The sequence below is a fragment of the Cricetulus griseus genome, chromosome 3 (genome assembly GCF_003668045.3).
Source record: "Cricetulus griseus strain 17A/GY chromosome 3, alternate assembly CriGri-PICRH-1.0, whole genome shotgun sequence".
NCBI lineage: Eukaryota > Metazoa > Chordata > Mammalia > Rodentia > Cricetidae > Cricetulus > Cricetulus griseus.
This window is the reverse complement of record NC_048596.1, coordinates 277,562,667-277,590,097: the sequence shown is the minus strand read 5'-3', so window position 1 is coordinate 277,590,097 and position 27,431 is coordinate 277,562,667. Positions and strand designations below refer to the sequence as shown.

Below are 27,431 nucleotides of genomic sequence, written 5' to 3'. Positions count from 1 at the left end.
TCTGGGAGCAGGATAGGTCATGGATATTTGGGAGAAAGCTCACACTGTTTCCAGAAAAACTGTCCACGGAAAGTGGCTCAGCTGCACGTGACACTTAAGTCATCAGGACGAGGACAACGCTCCTGTGATCCTGAGGGGCGTCTGTCAGCTCTTGAAGGATGAGGCAGCTATTCATATCTGCAAGCCAAACCTTGGTTTGGTTTCAGCACTCCAGCGATGAGCTGGTTCAGTGTAGAGGAGAATTACACAGCCTGGATACTAACTTCATTTAGCCCTTCCTCAAACCAGAGTTGCGTCTGCTGTTGAGTGGTCACAGAAGAAACAAGAACAAGATCAGAAATGCAAGCATGTTCTGCTTTTCTAAAAACAAAAGAGGTGGTGATGGTGTGGGGCGTGTTGCCTGAGGCTCCTCTAGGAGGAGAGGGGTCACATGTGTGATCCTGAGCTTCTTTTGATTATAAGATGTCCGTGCAGTAGATAAGGGGAGTCGTTTCTTGCACAATAATTTTAAAAGGACGGTTGAACATTCTTGCCTGAATGCTGAGCTGAGGAGCCCAGGGTCCATGGTGCCCAGATTCTCATTGTTCTCTCTGCTCCAATGTTTGATCGCCAGGGTGACAGGCAGATCACGATTGAGGAGGAGTCGTCTCCAGGAAACAAAGAAGACGTGGAGGGTGATGACCAGGATGACCATCAAAAAGGGTACAGTTCTTAAGCCAGGGACACAGCACATCTACCCCCTGTGCATTTCTTTCCGTGTGGTGCACTCTGTTTTATTCACTTCTCAATTACTTCACTAGGCCTCATTGGAAACTGTCACCCCACCCCATCACCACTTGGAAAAAAAATTAATGGCCTTTGGGAATGATAGATGCAGTCAGGTCAAAAAGAGGTTGCTTGAGGAACCCAGAGTTTGTTTTTGTGTTTACCCAGGACAGTCTTCTCATTAAAGGTATAAATTACTAACGAATGGCTCCAACCCACACACAAGGAGTCAATTCATCCTCTCCATATCAATCAATAGCAATTGATTTCTTGAAACCCACATTAAATCTCGGGCAACTAGTCCAGGGCCTTGGCTCAGTGGGTAAAGGCACCTGCTCCCAAGCCTGGTGATCTGTCTGCAACCCCCAGGACCTACCTGCTGGAAGGAGAGGACCAACTACTGAAAGTTGTCCTCAGACTTCCACATTTGTTCCGTGTCACACATATACACACAAAATAGAGAAACGGAGTGAAAATTTTTAAACTGTTGCTTTTCTTATCTTGTAGCCTTTAAATCAGTCCAAGTTTTGATAATCACCTCAGACAGGAGAGACAGCAGGTGTAACCTTGAATTTGCCATTACCATCCTCTTGCCTGCTCTCAAATGCTAGGGTTATGGGTGTGAACCACCATTCTCGGTTGAGGCAGTATTATTATCTTAATTTGGATTAGTAAAATGAAGCTTGAAAAAGTAACCTACCCAAAGTTGGTCCACTTGAGAGCCTGGTACTTCAGACCTGTACCATAATACGTGGGTCCATTTTCTAAATCCCTATGTAAAATTTTATTTAAATTTCTTTATCTCTAAAGAACTTTTAAATATTTCCCTATTTTTAGTGTAAGTGTGTCTGTGCACTATGTATGTACCTGGTGCCAGTGGAGGCCAGAAGAGGCCATTAGCTCCCTTGAAGCTAGAACGATAGATGGCTGTGAGCCACCGTGTGGGTGGGTGCCAGGAGCCACCCCCAGGTTGTCTTTGGGAGTAGTGTGCTCTCCTCACCACCGAGCATCCAGCTCCTGAGGGACTTTAATTCTTATGCCTCAGGACAATGTCTCCCTCACCAGTTAGAATCAGGGCTGTCAGATCTTGAGACACATGCTCCACCAAGAACATTTGCCAAGCTCCATCCTTCATTTACTCCAGGAGGCTCTGGTCCAGGGGGCTGGACACAGCACTTGAGAAGTCACATGTCCCTGGGCTTCACTGATGCTCATAGCACTGAAGCAATCACCAGTGGGTTGAGAATGGTTCAGCCTGGAGAACCAAACGAATCAAGTGTCCTCTACACCAACAACTTTGCATTATAGGGTCAGATTGCTATAACAAATTACACACGTTCTCTGCCACTGAAAGTCTGATAAAGTCAATGCACAGCGGATGGATGGTCTGTTAAAAGTGGCTCTTTACCAGTACTCAGGACCAGTTTTAAAACAAAACAAACCACTGTCTCCTCCACTGAAGGTAATGCATTATTAGCTTTTCATGAACTAGACCCTGAGAAACTTAGTCTTTACCACACTTTGATTCACCCAGTATCTTCTAGAGTAGCCTTTCAGATTCTCAGCACAGGTTTTCACACGTACTCCTAATCATGAACACTTCCAACAGTAATGGTATCACGTGTGTCTTCTAGTCTGAAGCCCCGCCTTTGCCCTTGCTGTGGTTTATTGGTTATTATATATCTGGTGGTATATAATGGTCACCCGCCCCCATTCTGTCCACAGAGCTTGGCACACTCATCCAATGGTTAATCCATGTTATGGCCAATGTCCATCTAAAACTGATGTTTCATTCCTGCTTTGAGACATGGCTTCAGAAACCTGTTTCCATTGCTTACAAAGCCTAGCCCAGGCTTCGCACCCAGCAATCTCGTGTTTGGGTGTTTACCCTGTGGGTCTTTTGCTTTTATGTTGCAGGTGTTTGGAAAGAAAGTATGATATGATTTGTGAGTTTTGTAGAAAGCACAGGATCATTCTCCGACGCATCATCGGAGGCATTTTATTGACTGGTGAGTACCAAAGGGCTGTGGGAATGCTGTTGTCTGTTTTAAGTGTTACCTTCTGTGTAAAGAGAGAGATCACCCCTTCCCCTGGACCTCACAGACTCACCCAGGGAAGTGGTGAAGTCAATCAACAAGCCCCAGAAGGGAAAGCCTACACAGATTGCTTGCCTGCCTTGTTCATAAAACCAACCAGAAGTTTGGTTTTGTTTTCGTTTTTGGGTTTTTTGTTTTGTTTTGTTTTGTTTTTGAGTCACCTGCCGCCTTAGCCATTTTCTGTTGCTATAACTGGATACTATGGTACTCAATCGCAGAGGTTTCCAGGTCCTGGAACAGAGTCCAGGGGTCAAGGTGCCAGCACTGGTGAGGGCCTCCTACCCCATCATGCCAAGGAGGGAGCTTTGCAGCATGAGATAACACACGTGACCCATGTCTCTATTTCTCTTTACAAAGCCACTAGTAACATCATGGTGGCTCCACCCTCGGGACCTCATCCAATTCCCATTACTCTTGAAGGCCCATCTCGGCTACTGTCACTATGTAAATGTGGGGATTAAGTTTCCAACACACAGACTTGAGGGGAATACATTCAAACCACAGCACTATCTTATTGGTGGACTCACAGAGCCCTTGTTATTGTGACAGTTTTACAGGAAGCACATTGGCTAAGGCAAATCCAGACTCCTTAGGCAGCTGGCAGACTTTGCAATGAACGCAAGGTTAAACAACAACAAAAATTAGTTATAGGAATGAACACAGGGTAAAACCCAGGACCTTAGCCCATACTTTAACCTAATGAGAATGCACCTTTTGTTGTTGTTGTTGTTTGTTTGCTTTTTTTGTCTTCCCAAAACAAAAGTCTTCAAAGTTCATTGCCAAAAAACCATTGTCTACAAAATATAAACCTTCTCATGAGCCCATAGGCATTTGTATAAGAATGCTATACTGCCAAAGCCAAGAGTTGTGCTGATGTTCAAACAGCTGGAACAGGAATAGTAAGGGTTGGTTATCTTCCCTCTAGAAGGCCAGAGTTTCTAGGTCTGGCATTTTGTACCTTCAACCTTGCCATTGTAACAAAAATACAACTGCAGACAATAAGTCAGTAGAAAGGCATAGCTGCATTGCAATACGACTTCATTGGAGGGAACAAGTACACACAGCAAATGCCACTGAGTTTGCCACCTTCCTAGTAACAAGTCAGACTTAACCTGTGGGCCATTGTTTGTTGAGGTTTTAGAATAAGAAACTTCTATTTTATTTTATTGAGACAGGGTCTCACTGCATAACCTTTGGAGTCCTGGAACTCATTATGTAGACCAGGCTGGCCTTGAACTCACAGAGATCTGCCTATCTCTGTCTCCCAAGTACTGGGATTAAAGGTGTACACCCACTACACCTAGTATTCTTATCCTGGAACCTGTTCTTTAAATGGAGAAACAATGACCAAGTTTCAGGTTTGAAGAACTGAGAAGGTGCTGTAAAAGAGAAAAAACAGACAACAAACACCATCCTTTCTCCGTCATGGTGAATCTTAGGAACTTGTTTGAAAGAAAAGCAGAAGGCTCAGATAAAGAAGTCTGTACCTGTACCTCTACCTGTAACTGTACCAATGGGTGCTTGATTAAGCCATCCCTCATCTAAGTCAGACCCAGACTTGAAGCCCAGGACCCCTGGTTTGGTAATATTAACCCTGATGTCTGTGTTAGAGGGACACCTAGATATCTAATTAAAATTCAGCCAAGAATACAGGACAATGCAACGTTTTAGTTTTGCAGGGATGGCTTTAGCTCTCTTTCCACCTTGTCCGGTAGAATGAGATCATGATCGGCCTGTAACCATCTGAATTTGCCTCCTGGACAGGTTTCCTGGCTCTGGTGATTGCAGCCTGTGTACTAAACTTCCACAGAGCCCTTCCTCTATTTGTGATCACCGTGGTTACCATCTTCTTTGTTATCTGGGATCACTTGATGGCCAAATATGAGCATCGAATCGATGAGTTCCTATCTCCATGCAGAAGGCTTCTCAACAGGCATTGGTTCTGGCTGAAATGGTAAAAACCAATTTTCCCCTTACTGCAGTGGAGGAATGTTGGCTCTCTCTGACACTGTTGGGAAAATGTATTCTAAAATTCCATCCTCATTTGTGAGATATTGATGCTAGAAATAACCCCGGGAGCAGTTGTCAAATGCCTCCATTTGACAAACAAGAAGTGAAGACCAACCAGGGTCCTGTGGAAGTTATCCAAGTGTGTCAGCAAGCCCCTTGATCCAATGTCCAGAGACCATCTGCTTACCCTGATGTCTGTGTTAGAGGGACACCTAGATATCTAATTAAAATTCAGCCAAGAATACAGGACAATGCAACGTTTTAGTTTTGCAGGGATGGCTTTAGCTCTCTTTCCACCTTGTCCGGTAGAATGAGATCATGATCGGCCTGTAATGTCTGTCTTGCCTGAGGTCAGAGAAGAGCTGCACAGGGCCATCTGTTTGCAGTGCTGATTTAAAGATCGGTTTATAAGTACAAAACAAAAAAGATGGCTAGAAATGTGAGCTTGCATTTTTCAAACCTTTCCCCTTAAGTATATAGTTCTGCATAATCTCATTAAATCCTCTTACAAAACAGAAATCATGGATTACATTCAATCTTGAATATGTTTTATTTCACTTATTATTTATTATTACTGGTTTATTTACCTATAGTTTTCAAATAGGAAATGAAAACCAAGGTGAAATGATAACTCAGGGCCTTGTTTGGGGTTTTGTGTGTGTGTGTGTGTGTGTGTGTGTGTGTGTGTGTGTGTGTGTGTGTGTGTGTTTTCAATATTAAGTTGGACCAACTAGTGTCCCATTTATTGGCTATTGAATTCAATAATTTTTAGATTAGATTTTCATTTCCTCTCATTTCTTTCTATGCCTTTTGCTCTTTAAAAACTAGATCTTGCTAGGCAGTGGTGGCACACAATTTTAATCCCAGCACTTTGAAGGCAGAGGCAGGCAGATCTCTGAGCCCAAAGCCAGCCTGACAAAGTGATTTCTGGGACAGTCAGTTCTACACAGAGAAACCCCTGTGTCAAAAAAACCAAAACCAAACAAAGAAAAAAACAAAAAACCTAGGTCTCTAAAAGTCCCCTTGATGCTGAAGAACTAGCACACATTTTTTGTGTGTGTGTGTACGCCATGTACTAAAATCATGACATTTGTTGTTCCCTTATCCCATTTTATTTAGTGGGAAATATCTATCTTCCATGTTATACAAAAATGCAAAAGTAAATGACCTCTCTGTTTACCCTTAGCTAATGACCCCATGACTACAGGTCCAGTTCCAGTTTGAGATGTTCCTTCCATCCTGACTGAAGAAGAGGCAGACAAATGCCCTGTCTTTTCTTTCTCCCCGTGGCCTCAAAGCCAATACCAAGATGAGGGCATGGTATCTCTGACTCGGGAAGGGACTTCTGGCGCTAGGAACAGGACTGGCTCCTGGGGACCAGACTCCCCCTTAAAGGAATCCACATCCTACAATGACCCCCTGGGCCTTTCTTGGACTTCTCACTGTGGGATCTCCTCTCCTTAGAGATGACCCTATTGGGTAGTTCACAGGACAGGTTCTCTCCATTGAGAACTTCATGGGCTACCCTGGACACTTCACCCCTCTTAGGTCTGGTTCATGAGGATAGACACTCCCCACACCCCTCTTGGGTCTAGTTCATGAGGACAGACAGACACTCCCCACACAGAGCCTTTCTCAGTGCCATTGGAGCCATGAGTCACCTGTCATGTCCACCAGGCTCTTGTGCAGGAAAATAGGACCCAAAGTCTGATTCGGCTCTGCTGAGGTCCCCTAAATACAGAAAGTATGTTCTCTCATGAAGGGAGGAAGGCAACACCCATCCCAAAAGAGACAGGAAGACATGTCTCTCAAAGACCCTTTAAACGGAGGCCAGACTCCTGTACAAACACCCACTCTCCTCTGTGGTGTTTGTGTGTGTATCTTTGCACTTGTGAGAGCCTGAGTGAGAAGGTAAGAGGGACGTGTGTCACTATAGCCACAACTGAGGGAGGCACAGCTTCCTGGTTCTGTGGCGTGTTGTCTCGTTATCCATTTTCATTTGTTAGCGTAAGCCTCATCGTGCTACTCAAGTTGTCAGAATAAACGACAGCAGCTCCTTCCTTCCGTTCTCACAGGGTGATGTGGAGCTCACTGGTCCTGGTGGTTATTTTCTGGTTGATCCTTGACACCGCCAGGCTGGGCAAGCAGCAGCTGGTGTCCTTTGGAGGACTCATACTGTACATCGTACTGTTGTTTCTCTTTTCCAAACATCCAACCAGAGTAAGTGCAGACTGGTCATGGGGAGAGTGGATGCGGAAGACTCCAAAGTAGTGACTGGGAAGGAATCTAACAATACAAATTTTTCTTCCCTCATGTGAGTCCTTAAGGTGGCCAGGGTGCTTGTCTGAGCTGTTTTATTTCCAGTAATTTCCAGCTACACAAGTGGAGCATTCCCTTACTGTTAAACACACAGGAAAAGTCATTCCCTTTGATCCATTTTATATTCAATCCTGCACTCCTTTAGTTTTGAAACGGGAATTTACATAACCCAGGCTAGCCCTAAACTCTCAAGGGTAACGTTGAGCTTCTGATCCTCCCGCTTCCTCAGTGCTGGAATTCAAAGCGGCTGCTACAGCGTCCAGTTCAGTACAGGGGTCTGGGGGTGGAATGGAAGGGTTAGCCCATGCTAACTAAGCCATCTGCCAACAGAGCTATGTCCCCAGCCTTCAATCCTGTGCTTTACAAAAGTTCTGTTTATGATTTGGGCTTTTTCATTCTCAAAAGTTTTCCTTACATACTCTTAACCTGTTGTATCTAATTCTCATCCCCCCCCTTTTTTTAAAATCAGCCTACAGCCCATGAGATGGGTATGAATTCTAAGACTAAAAGCTTTTGCCTGCAAATCACAATGCAAGCTGCAGAAGTCCTTTCTGGCTAAAAGGATGACCCACAGAGAAAGCAGTCATCAGAGACCAAGTTGACCTAATACAACGAAAATTATTTGCCCTGCTCAGATGACCAACTCCATTCTCTGTGCCATCAGTCCCAAGTTTTTAGGTCACTCATTTCTGCTCTGAGATAAATGTAGATGACAGTCCATTTCTTGTCATCCTAGGTCTGCATTAGAGGCCATTGCTCCCTTTATTGTGGAACAAGAGTCTCTCAGCTGGGCCAAATTTCATCTAATTCACTTATAAATTGTCAGATAAACAAGCTTTGAACACAGAAAAATCAATTTCTACCTTTCCATTTTCCAAGTGGAGAAATAATTGTACATGTAACATTTACAATTTGTGTCTCAGACACGATGCTCTGTGTCCAAGTCATTTCTCAGGACTTCTTAGCTACAGACTTTCTCAGATTTTGCACCAAGGCTTATAAAGAGTGGATGCAGCCCTGATATATGTACACATACATATATACATGCACACATACATACATGCATACATGCACACATACATATATACATGCATACATACTACAGAACAGTTTTATCTAAAGGTTCTCTGAAGTCTCTCTTGGTGTTGAGTGCTGGGTGAATGCAGACTTGCAGCTGCATGGCACTGTGAATAAGCCATGGCTGAGTGCCCAACTCTAAATAAGACATAAAATTATAACATCCCCTCCGAGGCTCAGGAGACACTGTGGAAGAGGGTGTAAGAAGAATGGAGGACCCAGAGATAGGGAGAAGGGCTTTGAAATGCCGTCCTATGCATGACACAACCATTGCGTTGAGTTTACTTGTACAGGGCCTATCTTAGTTTCATTTCTTGTTGCTTTGACAAAACACCCCAACAAAATTAACTTCAGGAAGAAAGGGGCTTTTTTTTTGTTCACAATTCCATCATTGTGGGAAAATTAAAGTGGCAGGAACATGAAGCAGCTAGTCATATTATTCACAGTCAAGAGCAGAGAGCAATCAGTGGATCCATGCTTGAGCTCAGTTCCCTTCTCTACCCTTACACAGTTCAGGAGAGCCTGTGTAGGGAATGGTGCCACCCACGGTAGGCAAAATCTCCCCACTTCAATTAATGTAATAAAGATAGCCCCTAAAGAATACAGCCACCAGTCAACTTGTTCCTTCATTGAGACTCTTCCCAGATAGTTATATGTGTGTCAAATTCATGATTAAAACCAACAGTCACAGAATTATTATAGACTACTCATAAGTCCTGGCAGAGTCAAGGTCATTGTCCTCATTTGTGTGTCCACTGCTGAACCCAAGTTCATGGTCACACAGATGACCCCGTTTAAACTCAGTGAGTTATGAAACAAAGCAAATAGACAGGAGTGTGAGAAAGAGATCTATAAGGATAAGCAGGATAGACCAGGTGGGAGAGAGAGGCAAGGTTAGCGAGTGAGGTAACCAGCATGACTATGTGCGTGTATGAAAAGAACATATTTAACCAATTGGGAAAAGCCCTCTGCTCCTGGCTGTGTGGGCTCCCCCAGCCACATGCGAAAATGCTCCTAAGGGGACAGTGGCCTCTTGGATATCTACGTTGAGGTCACCATTAACTTCCTAAAAAGGTAACTACAAACAAAAGGGGTCTGTTGCCATTTCTGAAAGCTTAGTCTCTGAGTGCCCAATAGTTTGCTGTTCATTTATGCCTCATTACAATGGTGAAGTTAGCACAATATTTAACAAGCTCCATCTTTCTGTGCAGGTTTACTGGAGGCCTGTCTTTTGGGGAATTGGATTACAGTTTCTTCTTGGGCTCTTAATTCTGAGGACTAATCCTGGATTTATTGCTTTTGATTGGCTGGGAAGACAAGTTCAGGTGAGCAGTTCAAAATTCAGCTGGGTGAGCTGGAACAGGTCAGGAATTCAAATCCGGCCTTGACTACAAGGCAAGTGAGAAGCCAACCAGAGCCTACACACACACACACACACACACACACACACACACACACACACACACACACACACACACACGCACGCACACACAAATTCTTTGCATTCTTCTACTTTTAATATTTGGATGTAGCCCTCGGGATGTTTTTTAGTAGGTAATTTATCTGTAATATTATGCCCTTATTTTAATTTCATAGCACCAATTAGGCTTGCTGCTTGTGTCAAATATGTTCATCTATCTAGCTGATTAAGCCACTGTCCCCCACCTGTGTCATCTGTGATCAGGCCCTTATTCCTATTGGCCCATCATCCTGCCCTAGGGGTGCCACACTTCTGAGATAGTTCCCCAAAATAGAGAACAGGCCTTCCTCTGCATCTGGTGGTAACTAGGGTCATCCTCATATAGCACCCATGGCTTATGGGAGCCGATGAACCCAGTCAGAACAAGTCATTCATAACATTCACTGGAGGAGCAATGCTGAGAATATTAACTTTCCAAGTCTGCTTAGTGAGTTTGCTGGCCCTCATACATCCTCTGCAGGGAGTCAGGTTTGTCTGTAGCCTGTAGTACTGGTTCATAATTTGCAATGGCCTCTCTCTCTCTCTCTCTCTCTCTCTCTCTCTCTCTCTCTCTCTCTCTCTCTCTCAGACTTTTCTGGAGTACACTGATACTGGAGCTATGTTTGTCTTCGGTGAGAAGTACACAGACCACTTCTTCGCATTTAAGGTAATTTCAGACGCCTTTTTGTGCTTGCCTGTAAAAAGGAAAAAGAACACTAATGCTGAGACAAAATGTGTTTTTAGGGGCATTATTAATAGATTTTTCTAAATTAGATCTTGCACAAATTTTCCTGGCATCTGGCCTCTGACCAATTAGCTGTGTAACATTGGGGGAGGGGAAGGGAGGGTGGGCAGGGGCAGGCTCCAAGAAGGGAGCCATTACTTCTGTTATGGGCATTGATTTTAATGAGTTCTAATCTTTTTTCTTGATTTATTTCATTTAATGGGTATGAGTGTTTTGTTTGCATGTATGTATATACATAACATGCACACAGTGCCCACAGAGACCCAAAGTGGACATTAACTCTCATGGAACTGGAGTCACAGGCATTTGTAAGTTGCCATGTGGGTGCCAGGAACTGAAACTGTGTCCTCTGGAAGAGCAGCAAAAGCTCTTAACTACCGAGCCATCTCTCCAGCCCCTGACTTCCTCCAATTTTAATTACTTCCCAAAGATTCCATCCCAGACAGATACCCACTGGATTTAGGAGATATTTAAATATTCACCCCCATGGACTTTAGGAGACACACTCAAACCAGCTCATTAAAGAGTCGGAGGCTGTCGAGAGGGCAGCTGCTTGATGGAAGCAGTCTTCAGCTCAGAGGGACTTTGCTTCTATTACGATGCTTCTAGGGCCAAGAGGGAGGAGGGGAAGCCTATAGGAAACTCATGGTACTTTTGGCACTGACCGGTGACCTCGTTTGTGCCCCCACCCCATCCTTAGATCCTGCCGATCGTGGTTTTCTTCAGCACTGTGATGTCCGTGCTCTACTACGTGGGACTGATGCAATGGGTGATCCGAAAGGTACTGGACTAAGGCGCTTTGTAATGACCCCCCTCTCTCTAGAACTCAGACTTTCTGTGTACCCTTGTCTGATGTAGAGTTAGTTTAGATCCAAAGTCCTAACCCTGTTATTCAGGTGCTGACAACTCTTCTGATTCTTTCTACAAAGACTCCTGGGCCTCCATCTAAGTTCCTAGATCCCATCACAATCCTTTGTGTGCCCATATCAAGGATTTTATCTCAGGAACCTTCAAATAGACTTCAACTTGCAACTCACTGGATGTCTCCATAAAACCACAGAAGTTGCTTCTGCAGCGAGGGAACAGAGGCCAGATCCCTGCCCAGGGAAGCAGTGCTGCCAGTGCCTCGCAGTTCCTACATAGGTCCATAGTCACAGCTTCCCACTGGGGTACCAAAGGTCCTCCAGGCCTTAAGGTGGTGCATAAATAGAAACAAAAATAAGCCGTTTTCTCTCTAGAGAGAGTTTTATAAGCATAGAATTTTTTCAAGCAAGTTAGTCATCTTCTTGATGCCCCAATAATCGAGTCCTCATTGTCATTACTACACAAGGGCTAGAGAGATGGCCCGATTGTTAAGAACATTTTCTGCTCTATCTGAGTTTGGTTCCCATCACTCACAACTAGGGGCTTACAATCAGCTCCACTGATCTCCTCTCCTGGCCTTTGTAGGCACCTACACACATATGGCCCACAGCCACACAAAAACATACACACATAAATAAAATAAGGAAGGGGTGTTAGGCAGAACAAAATGCTGGCCTTGTGCCTAGAAAGCAAAACAGAGCAAAACTCACCCAACTGAGTCCCCAAATGTCCTCATGGATTTACCCCTCCCATTAGGCTTTACCCCTTAAAGGCACCACTTCCTAGTAACACTGTGGCTGAGGACCAGACCTTTAATATGTAGACATTTGGGGGGCCTCTCTGGATCTAACTATCCCACAAAACCATTACAAAAGTGGAACCCCCCCAAAACATGTTCATTTGAATTAAGTAGGGAAACACCATAAGCCACACCCATCTTAGTATTTCCTGTGGGCTGGCTTTGAGCAACTGCTCTGTGCCTTAGTTTCCTCTTCTGTAATACAAGGAATAGCAGCGTCTGCTCCAAAGAGTCAAGAATAGATGGGTCTCAGGTCTGTGGCTCATAGTTGTTCTTAGACCACAGAAAAGCTTTCTGTCAGTGGAAGCAATTATTTATCCATTAATTTTATTTAACCTACAGAAACCATTTCTATACTGCTCAAAAGCAGATACAATGATTGAGACTCACGCATCACCAACCAGCCATCAGTCTTAACTAAGACACTGCCATCAGTGTCTTAACTAAGATTCAAGTTTTAGCTGACTGCTAAATCTTTGCTATATAAATAGTTCTTTGCTGACTTTGTCTTTTTCTTCCTTTTAGGTTGGATGGTTAATGCTTGTCACTATGGGGTCATCTCCCATTGAGTCTGTAGTTGCTGCTGGCAACATATTTGTTGGGCAAGTAAGTTGTAATAACAGAAACGAAGCAAAGCCAAGCAGTTGCTGATGGGAAGGCTCTCTTTCCAAACAGATGAAGATGAGCTCACGGGTGCATCATCTCTTTAGGGTAGAATGAAGAACATAAAATAAGAAATTCCTAATATTGCGTGCATGGGTGGGTGGGTGCGTGCATGGGTGTGGTGCGTGCGTGCGTGCGTGCGTGCGTGCGTGCGTGCGTGCGTGCGTGTGTGTGTGTGTGTGTGTGTGTGTGTGTGTGTGTGTGTGTGTAGAAAGGGAAAGGGAGGGAGATTATGTTAGTATGGAATTGAGTTATTGGAAGCTCAGAGAGAGAACAGAATTATTTTTATGAAATTATGGGGCTTCTCATGTACACATTCTCCACAAACTTTCACCCACTGAGGCCTTTGGTCAGCTCTGTAGAGGCTAGTAGCTATTCATCTCAGATGGATTTCACTGCCTTTGAACTGCAGATAGTGAACAGGGAACCTCACATTCTTCACTGCAATGCCTGTGACAATGAAGAAGACAGAAAAGCCAACTGCCAACAGTCTTATGGGAGCACGAACAGACCCCACATCCCCAGGTGTTCAGCCATCTACCACCACTGAGCCTGCAGAAAATACTTTCAGATTTTTTTTCTTCTCATCAAAGATAAACTTTTAGGCGACAATTCTCACGTCGCTAGCCCATCCGATGAACAAATACCCTTTTGCCCGAAGCCCATTTAAACAAAGAAATGTAATCCCTCAACATTGGAGCAACCCTAAGGAATGGGCATGTTAGGAATGGCGATGAGCTGTTCCACTCAGGATACATAGCTTGCGGGGGGAATGGAATCGTGCAGTGAGAATGTGGGAAAGCTGTCAGCAACACTGCCCAAAGAAAGTGGACTTGAAGCAAAAATCATGCCACAGAAAGACAGGTGGCCCCAAATCCCAGGCTTACACATGCTCCAGCAGGCTGAGCCTTCTTGGTAAGACTGGCTCACTAGCCTGAAGCAGTTTTTAGTGTGTGCAGTGGTAATGCTTCCTTCCCTAGGAGCTGAAATTATAATAATTACAGTCATAAAATCTCTCAGGACTAATTAGGGCATCATCTTGAGATGATTGCTAGTACCTATGGGGTAGAAGGTCTCACATACTGGGCTCCTATTTAGTCTATAAATTGAGACTCAACACATTCAATCTCACAGAACAGTTAGAACTAATGAGCAGAAAATTGTAAAATTGCACGCATGTGTCTGTGGTGCTCAATTTGATGGTTAATATGCCCAAAGTGCTGCTATTATTGATGGAAAGCTCCGAATTGCAGGCTGCCTACCCTCTGTAATGAGATTCAAGCCTGTTCTACTATACCCTGGCCTGTCAGTCTCAATTATGAAAGGGCCTATAGGTAGCCAGCCTATTCTTTTTTCTATAACGGTCTCTATTTCCACAAAACATGTGTGAGTCTTTCAAGATCAATCTGGAAGACAGAAAGTTGTAGTGGTTTGGGAATCCCAGTCTATAAGGCCAGACTACCAGGTGGAGTTACTTGGCCAGTCCTCAGGAAAGTGTCCCAAGTCCTCATAGCTTCCAGCCCAAAGCTGGGTGGAGGACTGTTTTAATCAACCCATGTATTACAAGATTTACCCAGGACTACATGTGCACACTGATGTGGAGTTCAAATGACCAGGACACCAATGGTGTGGGACATGCTAACATGCTGGAAGCACCTTGGGCACATATATTCTCTGTAGTAAGAATGACTGGAATATAATTAACTTACACAAAATTCCATCTCTTCCTTCCCATTGCTACTGCTTTTCTTCTTATTTCTAATCACCGTTCAAGGAGACCAGGAAACTGTTCCTTGTTAAAATTTGACAAAAGTTGCCCCAGTCACTTTGGCATTTGAATGAAGGGACCCCAAGAGGTCAAAGTGGAGACTGGGTGGAGGGGGGCACCCTTAGAGTTTCTGATTCCAGGTGGAGAATTTGCTTTTCCAGAGTTCCTGGTGACTGCTGGAGATGGTCTCGGAGTCTTTCTAACAACTACAACAGGGAATAAAAATGCTAAGCATCAAAAAGCTAACATTTAACATTTGTTTCCAGACAGAGTCTCCACTACTGGTCCAACCATATTTACCACATGTCACCAGGTCAGAACTCCATGCCATTATGACAGCTGGCTTTGCCACAATTGCTGGAAGCGTATTGGGTGCCTATATCTCCTTTGGGGTAAGAATGTTTGGAATATAATTAACTTAAGTACATTTGATCTCCCATTTCTTTTTTTTTTAAAGATTTTATTTTATTAAGTATACAATCTTCTGCCTGCCTGTGCCCTGCAGGCCAGAAGAGGGCACCAGATCTCATTCAAGGTGGCTGTGAGTCACCATGCTGGGAACTGAACTCAGGACCTCTGGAAGAGCAGTTAGTGCTCTTAACCTCTGAGCCATCTCTCCAGCTCCCTATCTCCCATTTCTTACTTACTGTTTTCTTTTTTCTTTCTTGTTGCTGATGGAAAATGACACCAAGAAAGTTCCCTTCTTGTTATGATGACATAGTGACCCCAAGGAGAATGAGGTCTAGACAGAAAAACAAAACCCAAAACCCATTACTGATATCTCAAAGATATCATTACTGATATCTCAACCTGTGGGTCCCAACTCCTTGGGGGTCTAATGATCCTTTCACAGGGGTCACCTAAGATCCTTGGAAAACACAGATATTTACATTACAATTCATAACAATAGCAAAATTATGGTTATGAAGTAGCAATGAAAATAATTTTATGGTTGGGAGTCACAACATAAGGAACTGTATTAAAGGGCTACAACATTAGGAAGGTTGTGAGAACCCTGATCTAAACTATAGCAAACTATATCCCATAAGCCAACTCTAGATCCTGCTAGATTTTTCTAGAAGGCTTTGTCAGAAACTAGATTCTCCTATTCCTTTTTTTTTTTCTTTTTTGTTTTTTTTGGTTTTTCGAAACAGGGTTTCTCTGTGTAGCTTTGGAGCCTATCCTGGCACTTGCTCTGGAGACCAGGCTGGCCTTGAACTCACAGAGATCCACCAGCCTCTGCCTCCCAAGTGCATTAAAGACATGTGCCACCAACTCCCGGCTCTAGATTCTCCTATTCTTTTGTTTTGTGTGGGTTGAATACTTTGACCATGAAAGCCCATTACACTGACCTGACCCTTGGGAAAGGACTTCTAATATAGAGTAGTGCTCTTAAACCTGATTCATTAGGGTCACTTGAAAATTTTTTAAAGGTCCTAATTGTCTAGCACACACCCATGAGTAATTAAATATGAATCTCTTAGAATGAGACCTAATCTTCAATATATATATATATTTTTTGACAAACCCGAATTCTAATGCAGAGCCCATTCTAAGAGCTGGTGGCCACTTTTTAAGACTGGGGAATGCTGTGACCCCATGTTGATAGAAACTAAGCAGGGAAACTAGCAATGCCATATGCGCTGGAATTTCTTCTAAGATATGTGAATTCATCCCAGAGCTTCACAACGGCCTGGGAGAACCCAGTAGTAGGAAAAGGGAAGAAAGAAACATGGCTGCTATGAGAATAAGCAGCCTATGAAGTTCACAAATGGGCGAGGCACTGTTTCTGGGACTCTGAAAATATAGTCAGGATTCTCTAAAGGAACAGAGCTGATAGAATGACGTGCGTGTGTGATTTATTAGAATGGCTTATAGGACATGGTCCGGGTAGCTCAATAATGGCTGTCTTACACTCAAGAGGCCACAACTACAAGAGTAGTTGTCCAGTCCATGAGGCTGGCTGTATCAGCAGTCCCAAGATTGAAGACCTGGAGGCAACAGGAAGTAGTCTGAGAACTGGACAGTATCTTGAGCATATAAGAGACCTCAAAGTCCACCTCCACAGTGACCCACTTCTCCAACAAGACCACGCCTACTCCAACGAAGCCACACCTCCTAATAGTGCCACTCCCTATGGGGGCCATTTCCTTTCAAACCACTATATGCAGTCAAGCTGACAACCAAGATTAGCCCTCACAGTAGGGACAAAAATCCATAGCAGGAGGGCAGGAGAGAAGAAAATGAGGAAAGGGGAAACCATTTACACAACAAAGGGAGAAAGGGTGAGTTAAAGACAGAAAGGGTTTCAAGGAAGGGGAGTCAGGAAGAGTAGGGACTGTCGCTCTGCACTTGGCTGGAGGTCCTTTCTCCGTACCCCTCCCACTCCACATAACCCACCACCTGAACTGAGGCTGTGACAAAGCGGCCTGTCGGGACGAGCTGAGAGTTCAGAGACAACAGAGGAGCCAAGAAATCTCTGAGGGTTAATTCTCATCCCAAACAATCAGATTTAGGATCTGTGCTTTTCCCAGTGAGGTGTCAGGTGACACAAATCCCTGTCTTGTCCTCTGACTCCCAAGGCCCTAGGCATACTGGGAGTGGCGGTTCTTCCAGACCCCAGAAGGACTCAGCCTCTTCCTTCCCCACAGGTGTCATCCACACACTTGCTAACTGCCTCAGTCATGTCAGCACCGGCATCCCTGGCTGTGGCCAAACTCTTTTGGCCTGAAACAGAAAAACCCAAAATCACCCTCAAGAATGCCATGAAGATTGAGAGTGGGTAAGTCGACACACTACTAATTAATAATCATACAGGTCAGGGATACCAAAGTGGACTCTGATGACAGAAAGAAAGCACAGCCCATCTTGGCATTAGAATGGTATTGCACTTAACTTCCCAGTGACTTCTTAGAGTTGAAGAAACAGAACAAACTCCTCTTTCAATGCTCAGGAAAGCCTTTCTGAACATCTGCTTCCTAAGTGTCCATTATAAAAATGAACATGAACATGCTCCAGTGTTCACTGAGCCCCGCTTTAGCACTGATGAGAAGTCATAGCAGATAACCATTTATTGAATGACTCTCAGCTCGTGTGGATTAGGGACATATGAAATATCAGTTAATAAGGTTTCATTTTAAGCCTTACCTTCCTCCCACAAGACTCCTTGTTATGGATAATGCAACTATGGCAAACACCAAAACAGGAACACTTTCGGTCTAGATAATTGGGGTGAGGGATAGCACCCCGAAGGTTCTACTTGGAGTCAAACCATGAAGTCTTGCTGTGTATCTTACATAAGACACAGCATGTTTGTGAATGGTAAAGAAGTGTGGTGGGGAATGGGTAGATTCCGGGGTAGACTTCTGAGATTACAGGGGTTAATGGGAGATCAGAGAAGAGACCACAGAGGGAGTCAATCTTTGGTGGAGGGGGCAGCTACTGTTGATAAATAGTTTTTAAACCTGTCTTTTATTGTCACTTCTTGGGTTTCTTCATGTAACCCTGGCTTGTTTGTCCCATAACTCGCTCTGTAGACCAGGCTGGCCCCCAGCTCACAGAGATCCACCTGCCTCTGCCTCCCAAGTGCAGGGATTAAAGTGATTCTATCTTAAATGAAGTGGCAATGAAATGGGCTTTCTTTCAGCTGCTAGTTTTTAGAGCCAGGCTATTTTATAAAATATTCCCTGGCAGCTACTGTTGATAAATAGTTTTTAAACCTGTCTTTTATTGTCACTTCTTGGGTTTTTTTTTTTTTTAAGTATAAATGCCCCAATTTAAAAAGCACTATTGGGTTAGGGGTGGGAATGGGTATGGATACTTAGCATGTATGAAGCCCAGGATTCGATCTCCACCACCAAGGAAAAGGTAATGCAGACACGGAGTCCTATAAGAGGAAGATTACCATACACGGGATAGGGATGTCATACATTAATTTTATTGAAAAGAAATCACTTACATGAGAAACTGATAACCCAGTGTCAGCACTCTGAGCATCCCGACTGCTCTCGGAGACCTGCCTCTCCTCAGGCTTCTATCCCACACCCCTTATGTACCTGTGGCCACACCCAAACAGGTACCTAGTAAGATCTCTCCCTACAGAGTCCCATATCCCCGCCAACAATGCTCAGCCTCATAATGACTCTGACACTGTAAGAGACTGAGCACTTTGACCAAGGTGTCTAAGGGTCATCTCGTGCGCGGCAACTATGGTGGGATCGTTGCTGTGCTGAAGCATCTACCCAGAGACACTCTGTGGTAATTTTGGAATTCTCATTTCTTGATGAAGTGATTCAAGAAATCTCCTGGAGGCAGCAACACAGGGTGCATCCTCGTCCATCCCCCTGGTAGCAAACATTGCGGTGAATCTGATCGCCTTCCTGGCCTTATTGTCTTTTGTGAACTCAGCCCTGTCCTGGTTCGGAAACATGCTCGACTACCCACAGTTGAGTTTTGAGGTATGACTGTCATGTTTTGTTTAAATATGACCATCTATGTTTAAAAATAAGTTTAAAAGCCAGGTATGGTAGCTCAGGTCTTTAATCCCATCACTTAGGAGGCCAAGATAGGAGGCTTGCCATGAGTTCAAGGCCACCATGGGCTACAGAGTAAGACCTTGGGGTTCTGACAGGGTACGCCCTCAGCTGCAGCCACTACATTCACTACTTTCCTTTTTAAAAGGGCCCCGCCCACCTCCCATCTCTCCCTCTCCCCCCTCCCCTTTTCCTCTTCCTCTTCCTTTTCCTCTTCCTCTTCCTCTCCTCTTCTGCCACTCCGGTCCCCAGAGGCTGGTTTCCTTCCCCCGCCACCTTTACACATTCACTTTCCCCTAATAAAAAACCCCTCCACCCAAGCTCTGTCACATGGCATCTTTCTCTGGAACCACTTTTTAAAATTACAACACATAGTCCCAGAACACAAATCATGTAGCAACCTTTCCGAACCAACTATGTTGTGCTCTCTCATACACTATAGACATCTCTCAGTCATCCCCATCGTCCCATCCCTGTGTTGTCTTCTGTCACCCTCTGTCCCCCAGAGCAGTCATTTTCTCCTGGTCTCTCAGTCACCCCACCATCCCACTCATCCGTTGTCTTCCCCCACTCTTTCTCTGCTGACCTCTTCCCAAGGATACATGCTATTTCCAATGATCCAATTCCTGCTTTAGTCTGCTTTCTATGCTACAACAGAACACTTGGTCGGGAAGCTTATAAAGAAAACAGGTTTGTTTAGCTTGCCATTCTGAAGGCCATGAAAGTCCACCATTAGGGGATTATATCTGGCGAGGATCACATGCAGACCCACGTATGACATTCAAATTGAAGGAACCAAGGAGCTGACCTCTCTTTAAACAAATACTCTCTCAAATTAATTCATTCCACAGAGAATTAATTAACACAATATCCTAAGAAAGATACTCATTGATTCTAAGGGTCATGTACCCATTAATACCACTACATGGGAATCAAGCCTTGACCCCCACATTGTTGGGAACTAAACATATGCCCCGATACATAAAGATGGGCAGCTGGATGTAAGGGGTTCCCAGTGCCCAGAAGCGGCAGGAACAATCCAGTCAAGAAGGGAGGGGCAGCAAGGCAGAATCAGAGGCAAGCCACCATTTAATCAGTGTCAACACCTCTGTCTCTGGCAGCTCCTTTGTTCCTACATCTTCATGCCCTTCTCCTTCATGATGGGAGTTGACTGGCAAGACAGCTTCATGGTCGCCAAACTCATAGGTTACAAGACATTCTTCAATGAATTTGTAGCTTATGACCACCTCTCAAAACTGATCAATTTGAGGAAAGCAGCTGGACCCAAATTTGTGAATGGCGTGCAGCAATACATGTCGGTAAGTATACATAACTCTTTATCACGTAAATGCATTCCTCTGTCTGCTGGGAACTTGAGCGACAGCAGAACAGACAATCCAAATGCTTGACCTTGTAGAGTTCATAATGAGTACAGCGTAATTTTCAGTCATGCTATCTTGACTGTGTGATATGTGTGTGGAGAAAGAAAGACAGGGAAGGAGGGAGAGAAAGAGAGGGCGAGGTGGGGCTTTTAAAGACTATAAACACAGACCTAGGGTCACATGAGCTGGGACTAGCGTTAGTACACAGGTCTATCCAATGTCCTCTGTGCTCAGAGACAACATCCAAGGTAAACAAAACAAGGCAGGCTCATCTCAGCTCACAGTTTCGGTGGTTTCAGCTCATGATCCCCTGGCCTTGTTGCTCTTCTGTACAAAGCAGTCCATCAAGGTGAGAGCATGCAGCAGGGAAGGACTGTTCACCACAAAGAAACTGGGATGATGGCGACATGCAACTATTTCACTAGACCCAAGATAAAGTGATAAATGGGTGTTTATTGGGGAACACTTATACAGAAAATTACAAAGAACCACAGGAGGTTTCTCTGCCCTTCCTACCGGATCAGCTGACCCACCAGAAAGAGTGAGCAAACAGAAGCCACGCCTCAAGCTTCCCTCTTTTTGCTTCCATCTGCCGAGGCCATGCCCAAGAGGGTGTGGCCACTGTTACAAGTTCACTGCAAGACCAAAATACTGGGAGGTAAAGAGACAAAGGAGGGGACAGAGCCCTTCTGGAGTGTGGTACAGTGACCTAGTTTCCTTTACTGTTCCTGACTTCCTGTCCTAGTGTTCTTTTCTGTTGCTTGTGACAAAGCATGACAAAGCAGCTAGGGAAAGAAGAGGTTTACTTCAGCCTGCACTTCTGGGAAAGTTCATCCCGCTGAGAGAAGCCAAGGGAAGGAACCTGGGGCAGAGACCATGGAGGAACACTGTTTGCTGGAGGCCCCCAGGTTCACTCAACATGTTTTTCACACAGCCCAGGCTCAACTGCCTAGGAATGGTACCGCCCACAGTGGGCTCCTCCTGCATCAATCAGCAATGAAGAAAATACCTCACAAACATGCCTCAGGCCAACCGATAGAGGCCGTTCTTCAGTTGAGGGTCCCTCTTCCCACGTAAGGGTGTGTCAAGTAGATTAGCTGTCACACCCCCTGAAGATTCTGTCCCCTCCCACCTTCAGCACAGAGAGTTATTCAGGAGCCAAAACAATAGCAGCTCTTACCTTCTGGGAGCTGACAGCCGAGGGTGAAGGCCGCATGGGTTCTGAGAAACTGAGGAATGTCACTCTGTGCCTCGTCTGCCTCAAAAGATGATGAGGGACAATTGCTGCTGTGAAGGTGCAGAGGGGAAGCCTTAGGCCAGTCTTCGTAATCACGCGAAGAGGCCCTCCAGGCTTCTTGGGCTTTGATGGAGTGAGGAACTCAATCTGCCTGAAGATGCGTTTGCAGCTGACTGATTTATTTCCCCCCAAAGATCAGAATCATCACATAAAGAAACTAGAGAAATGAACATTTCCCTCTCTCTCTCTCTCTCTCTCTCTCTCTCTCTCTGAAACAACCCATTTGGAGTTCATCTCCCCAGCATTAAAGCGTATTGCCAAGCATGAAGATACTCATCCCTGAGACCACCACTTCCTCCCTGGACTTCCAAAAACCAAACTTACAGATTATATAAGTGGAGTCACCTCCCCAGGGCATCATGTGAATGATTTTGTGGTCAGGGCAGTACGCCCCACAAATCTGATAGGAACGGGGTCCATGGGTTTTCTGTCCTCACTGTTCATTTTCCAGGTGACCTAACAGTGGGACGTGGACAACCATCTTCATTGTTTGGATGCCATCTACAGCAGTGTTTCCCTGCCCAGAGTAAACAATGGGCTAAATTAACTGCCATGTTTTCTACTTCCCCGTCGCCAGGAGAAAGTGCTTTTGTTAATGAGCAAAGCAAGCTGCCAGTTCTGGCAATACTAATTGGTCCTCTGAAAAGCCTGTTGGGAAGGCAGAGCCCCAACTGTAGAGCTGATTCCATTTGGGAGTGAGCCCAGCCGTACGTAGGCAGGCAGGCAGGCACACGGTAGGCGTGAAAGCAGCTCTGTGGCCTCTGCTATTGTTGAGTTGCAGTGGGAAAAGCAGTTACTCCAAATTTCTGAGCATCTTGGCTCACACACAGGAGACCATTATCTTCTCAGTACGGCCCATCTCGTTCCACTGCATAATGGTTTACATTCGGGGGCGAAAGGAAGTGGTATGGTCCCAGCGTCCTTGCTCGGCCAGTTCTACACCCATGTCTGCCAGATCCCCTTTAGAAATGGGCTATCGGGCTCTGGCCGCTGAGACGTGAGATGTCTCCTCTGGGGTCTGGTCAGGGTGCTACATCCTTTTCTCAGTCTGCTGTGTCCAGGAGCCTCTCAGTCCTGGTCCTGGTGTGATGCTGATACCTCCATTCACCATATTTACTGTGACAAGCGTGAAGGTGGCATCATTTTTGCTTTTAGGGTAAGTGACTCATCAATCTGGGCCTCATTGATGGTGCCAGGCAGATAGAGCTGTTTTCATTGACTACCAGGTGTAGTCATCCTGTATTCACACTCAATATGGAGTCAAATGCTGTTTGCAAAATGGAGTCTCTCAGGACAAGGGTCAGTCTGGAAATCCACTGTTTTGTATAATGTGGAGTAACAAACATAGAACAGCCCTCAGCTTGACCTCAGCCATGTCTTTTCTGGGCTGGATGTGCTCCGGAGAAGCAGTGTGCTCTGGAGAAGCAAAGGCTCACCAATCTGCAGAAACTTCTGTGCTAGGTCCTTCAGCGTGAGAGACCGTCATTAGACTGCAGCCTTGAATAGGAAGAGCCAGCCCCACATGCTGCCTCCTGCTCACTCACTGTTTCCCTGTTGCCCGGGAGAGGCTGCCCACTCTTACATCTCCAAACGGGCATCCTGGGGTTCTCCTGGGGTTGTTGGAGCTAAAGAACAAAGGCAGGCACACAGGATGACCAGACTGTAAGGAAGCTCCTGTTTACTGGTGTACTTAGCTTCCCCCTGAAGACCTATTGGCAACTAATGATCTTTTTTCACTGCAGAGGACTGTGTTAGTCATTTGTTCATTGTTGTGGCAAAATACCTGAGATAAATCAAAAGGTTTACTTGGAACCTAGAGCTTGACCGTGGTTGCTTTTAGGCCTTGTGTAGGAGGCCAGGATCAAAAGAAAAGGTTCACTCTGTGTTGTTACAACAAATCCCTCCTCCAGCCCCATCACGCTATGAATCCAAATCAGCACCCTCAAAAGCCAAACATCTCCCAAAGGCCCTGCCTGTAAACGCAGCTGCGCTGAGGACTAAGCCTTCAACGTGAACGTCTGGTGAACAGTCAAGATCCAAACCATAATAATCACTCTTGTGTGTTTGCATAGACTGCCTTAGCATCCATGCCATCCATAACAGACTGGGTTATCCATGTCATTCACCATGCAACACCACTTTTCCTCTTTTCACAATTTGTCTATACATCCTCTAATGTAGACCATCCGAGCTGTTCAAATGTGAGGCTCCCAGGAGTAAAGTCGCACGAACATTCATGAGCAGTCTTCTGTGGCCTCTGTTTTTATATGTCCTACGGTGTAGAAGCAGACAGTGACAGCTGCGTGAGACACGGTCTCATTGATGGGCTCTTGCTTGTAACCACCGGCTTAGCCATGTCCTTAGGAATCTGTAGGCCCTTTGGACACGTCATGTGATAATACATTTTCTTTTCAAGGCTCCTGAAGGCAGCATGCGTTAGCTCAGTGAGCCTCCAGTGTTCACCAGGAGAGCGCGCTTTGTGTAACTTTCCCAGTGGCGATGTACGAGTGCCCAGATGCGTCACAGCCCAACACGCTTAGTGTAGGCAGTTTCTGTTTCTCCATTTTAGCTCTTGCAGTAACTGACAAAATACCTAACATAAGTCCACTTAGAGGAGGATTTATCTTGGCTCTTGACACAGTGGCTGGCACCTCCCTGGGTATCTCATATTGAGCGTTGTTCCATATGTTCTTTGCCCATTTGCATATCTTTTGTAGCAATACATCCAAAACTTGGACAGTAGTCTTCTTGTTTAATTATAGCAGCTCTTTAGATATTCCCAGTAAGTCCTATGTCAGATAATATAGTGTAAACATTTTCGGAGACCAATTTCTTATCGCTACCAACTAGCACTGTGCCTGCTATAATACAGCAGGTGACCAAGTCATAAGGAATATTACAAGTTACTAGTGCGCAGGAAGCATCTGTAGATGTCAAGGCCACTAATCTCCAGTTCCTTGAATCTATACTCTTTCCACTCTCCCTCAAAATTCAAGAGCACAAGGAAACCATCGGTGGTTATTTGATAGTCCACAGTGTGTGACTACTAAGTAGTCACACATATCACCATTCATTCTATGGCCGATGAAGCCAACTGGGGTGCCAGATTTTGGGAGGAGGGTTAGATCATGTACATACCGCTATTTATGCTTCCTTACAGATTCGTTCTGAGACCATTGCCACCTACGCCCTCTGTGGTTTTGCCAATTTTGGTTCCCTAGGAATAGTGATCGGCGGACTTAGTAAGTGAAAAGAATACTCTTCGACAGCAGCTGTGACCTTTACCCGAGTTCATCCTGCTCTTTAACGTTGTGTCATGGAAAGGGGTCTGTTTTATCCCTTCTCTGGCTACAGCTTTCAAATGCACATTCTAGTATTCAAGATAAACATGTTCAAACATACAGACCCTTCTCCCAAGCCAGTAACAGCAGTCACTTGTTGACCAGTGCTCATAGAGTTACAACAGCCATCCGAGGGGGAATTCTGGGCCCATGGATGCTCACTGTAGGAGATGCTGTCATTTGTTGCTGATGTTGGCCATGAGTGTAAACATAGATGATGACAACTAACAAGACATCGTCTCGTTGATTGATTCTCCTGGTAACTCCATTGACACTGCCGTGTTCTCCATGCTCTGTGGGCCCTGTGGATACTTTTAGGACTTGTTTCTTTTCAAGTGACCTGAGAGTCACTTTTGTGACTGGACCTGAGAGTCCAGTCACAAAAGAATTATTAGAAGCTACAAATTTGGGTTTCTAATTGCCCTAGTCTCAAATGCCCCTTTCTCTCCCAGCATCCATAGCTCCGTCCAGAAAGCGTGACATTGCCTCTGGAGCAATGAGAGCCCTGATTGCAGGGACAGTTGCCTGCTTCATGACAGCCTGCATCGCAGGTAAGGCATTCATCCTTCACATCCTGCGTGCCCAAAGGATGGGAGCTTCCAGGGAGGTAGGCTTCCAGGCTGCGTTTGCAGCATATGCTACTGCAGAAAGCTGAGAGTCAGCTGGGCTAAGCACACTGTAGGGTGGAATGTGTGGGCTGCCTCGGAGAAGCTGAGAACAGAGTAGTTCTGGGATTTTGTTAAATTATGTCAATAAACGGCGCTCAATTCCTTCCCAGGCATGCTCTCCGGCACCCCGGTAGACACCAACTGCCATCACATTCTGGAGACCACCAACTTACTCAGCAACACAACCGAAGTGGTGTCTTGTTGCCAAAGTCTCTTGAACAGGTACTTTTATTGTTCCTATGGTCTCTTAGTAATAATCAAATTCAACTGCCGAGTGCCTTTTCCTGGGGTAGATGTGGGCAAATCTGTTCACCCCGGATAGAGCACTGACAATAGACAAAAGTGTGCAGTTACTCAAAGCCCTGCGTGATGAACCAGTGAGTTTATTAGGCTTCCTTAAAGAAGTGTGGGGAGCCCCAAAACATTAATATCAATGAAAACTCTCATGCCAGTATGGGTGATGACTCATGCCATGGAGGCCCACCTTCAATCTTCCATGTATTGCATATTCTTTTTTTGTTTTGTTTTGTTTTGTTTTGTTTTGTTTTTGTTTTTCGAGACAGGGTTTCTCTCTGTAGCTTTGGAGCCTATCCTGGTACTCGCTCTGGAGACCAGGCTGGACTCGAACTCACAGAGATCTGCCTGCCTCTGCCTCCCGAGTGCTGGGATTAAAGGCGTGCGCCACCAACGCCCGGCTTCCATGTATTGCATATTCTAGACCCTCCTAAGGTTGCATGCAGTTGAGAATTGGGAAGTGGTCACTGAAATCTCAGATGAAGACCTCTTGACCTTCCTCACCCATCTTCTTAAAGGGAATGCTAATCACTCTCTTAATATTACCATAGACCTGGTTATCACGGTATTACTACACTTACTTGGTTGCCATGACTACTGAGCCAAGCTTATATCTGCTCCATGATGGTGGACAGACAGACTGATGGTGTGATCATGTTATCTTTGGAGCAAACAGCCATGCCACAGTCCCAGCCTAAAAACCACATCCATTTGTTTTCATGAGCTTCCTTAGCTGTGTGTTTCAGTGGTCACGTGAGGAAAACTCACGGTATTTCTGACTACCTTGTGTCTTACCTTTTCAGACTAGAAACTGAGACACTTCCCTAAGCTCACACATGGATAGTATGCACTCTTGTGCACACTGCACTTTCACTTACACCTTGCAATCACCATGTAAGTTAGGCACAGTCATACCTTTCCTTTGCATTTGACACAATAAAGCCTTATGGGGGCTGTGTCTATCCATGCAATATGAGTTCCAGCATTACCAAGCCAGGAACTTCAGGCCTGCTCACAAAGCCAGTGTCCTGTTGCTACGGTCTCGTTCTGGCCTCATCTCAGGTCCCCAGTACTCGTGATCTCAGTTGATAGGATTTGGACGAGATACCGACCTTTTTTTTCTTTTGCTGCCTCATTTTCACAAGAACCCAGGTGGTCCTGGCAGCATGGTGAGGATAATGGTGGGTGAGAGGCTAGGTCACCGGTGATCCTGCCATCCATCTCCTCCCTCTACAGTTTGGATTTGCAAAATTAGTGCCCTCATGTTACGATAAATCTTTCCGCCGAAAGCGGCCGAGCCCCACCGCCACATGTGAGCTTTACGCCAGCTGCCCACCCGAGTTAGGCCCAAA

General features: G+C 45.1%; 1 protein-coding gene across 3 annotated transcripts in view; it reads left to right on the top strand.

The window, feature by feature from the left end:
• The window catches only part of LOC100758335 (solute carrier family 28 member 3), a gene marked incomplete at its 3' end in the record, with an annotated part of 38,982 nt that extends 12,975 nt beyond the window's left edge, over positions 1 to 26,007 (top strand). For all 3 annotated transcript variants that reach the window (XM_035443015.1, XM_035443016.1, XM_035443014.1), the window contains 15 exon segments: positions 614 to 702; positions 2,683 to 2,774; positions 4,626 to 4,815; positions 6,947 to 7,091; positions 9,479 to 9,592; positions 10,316 to 10,393; positions 11,172 to 11,252; positions 12,660 to 12,740; positions 14,832 to 14,957; positions 17,217 to 17,347; positions 18,854 to 19,022; positions 20,219 to 20,416; positions 24,937 to 25,018; positions 25,570 to 25,668; positions 25,896 to 26,007. In XM_035443015.1, coding sequence (XP_035298906.1) covers positions 2,705 to 2,774; positions 4,626 to 4,815; positions 6,947 to 7,091; positions 9,479 to 9,592; positions 10,316 to 10,393; positions 11,172 to 11,252; positions 12,660 to 12,740; positions 14,832 to 14,957; positions 17,217 to 17,347; positions 18,854 to 19,022; positions 20,219 to 20,416; positions 24,937 to 25,018; positions 25,570 to 25,668; positions 25,896 to 26,007 — 1,676 coding nt within the window.
• Between the last annotated feature and the right edge of the window lie 1,424 nt (positions 26,008 to 27,431).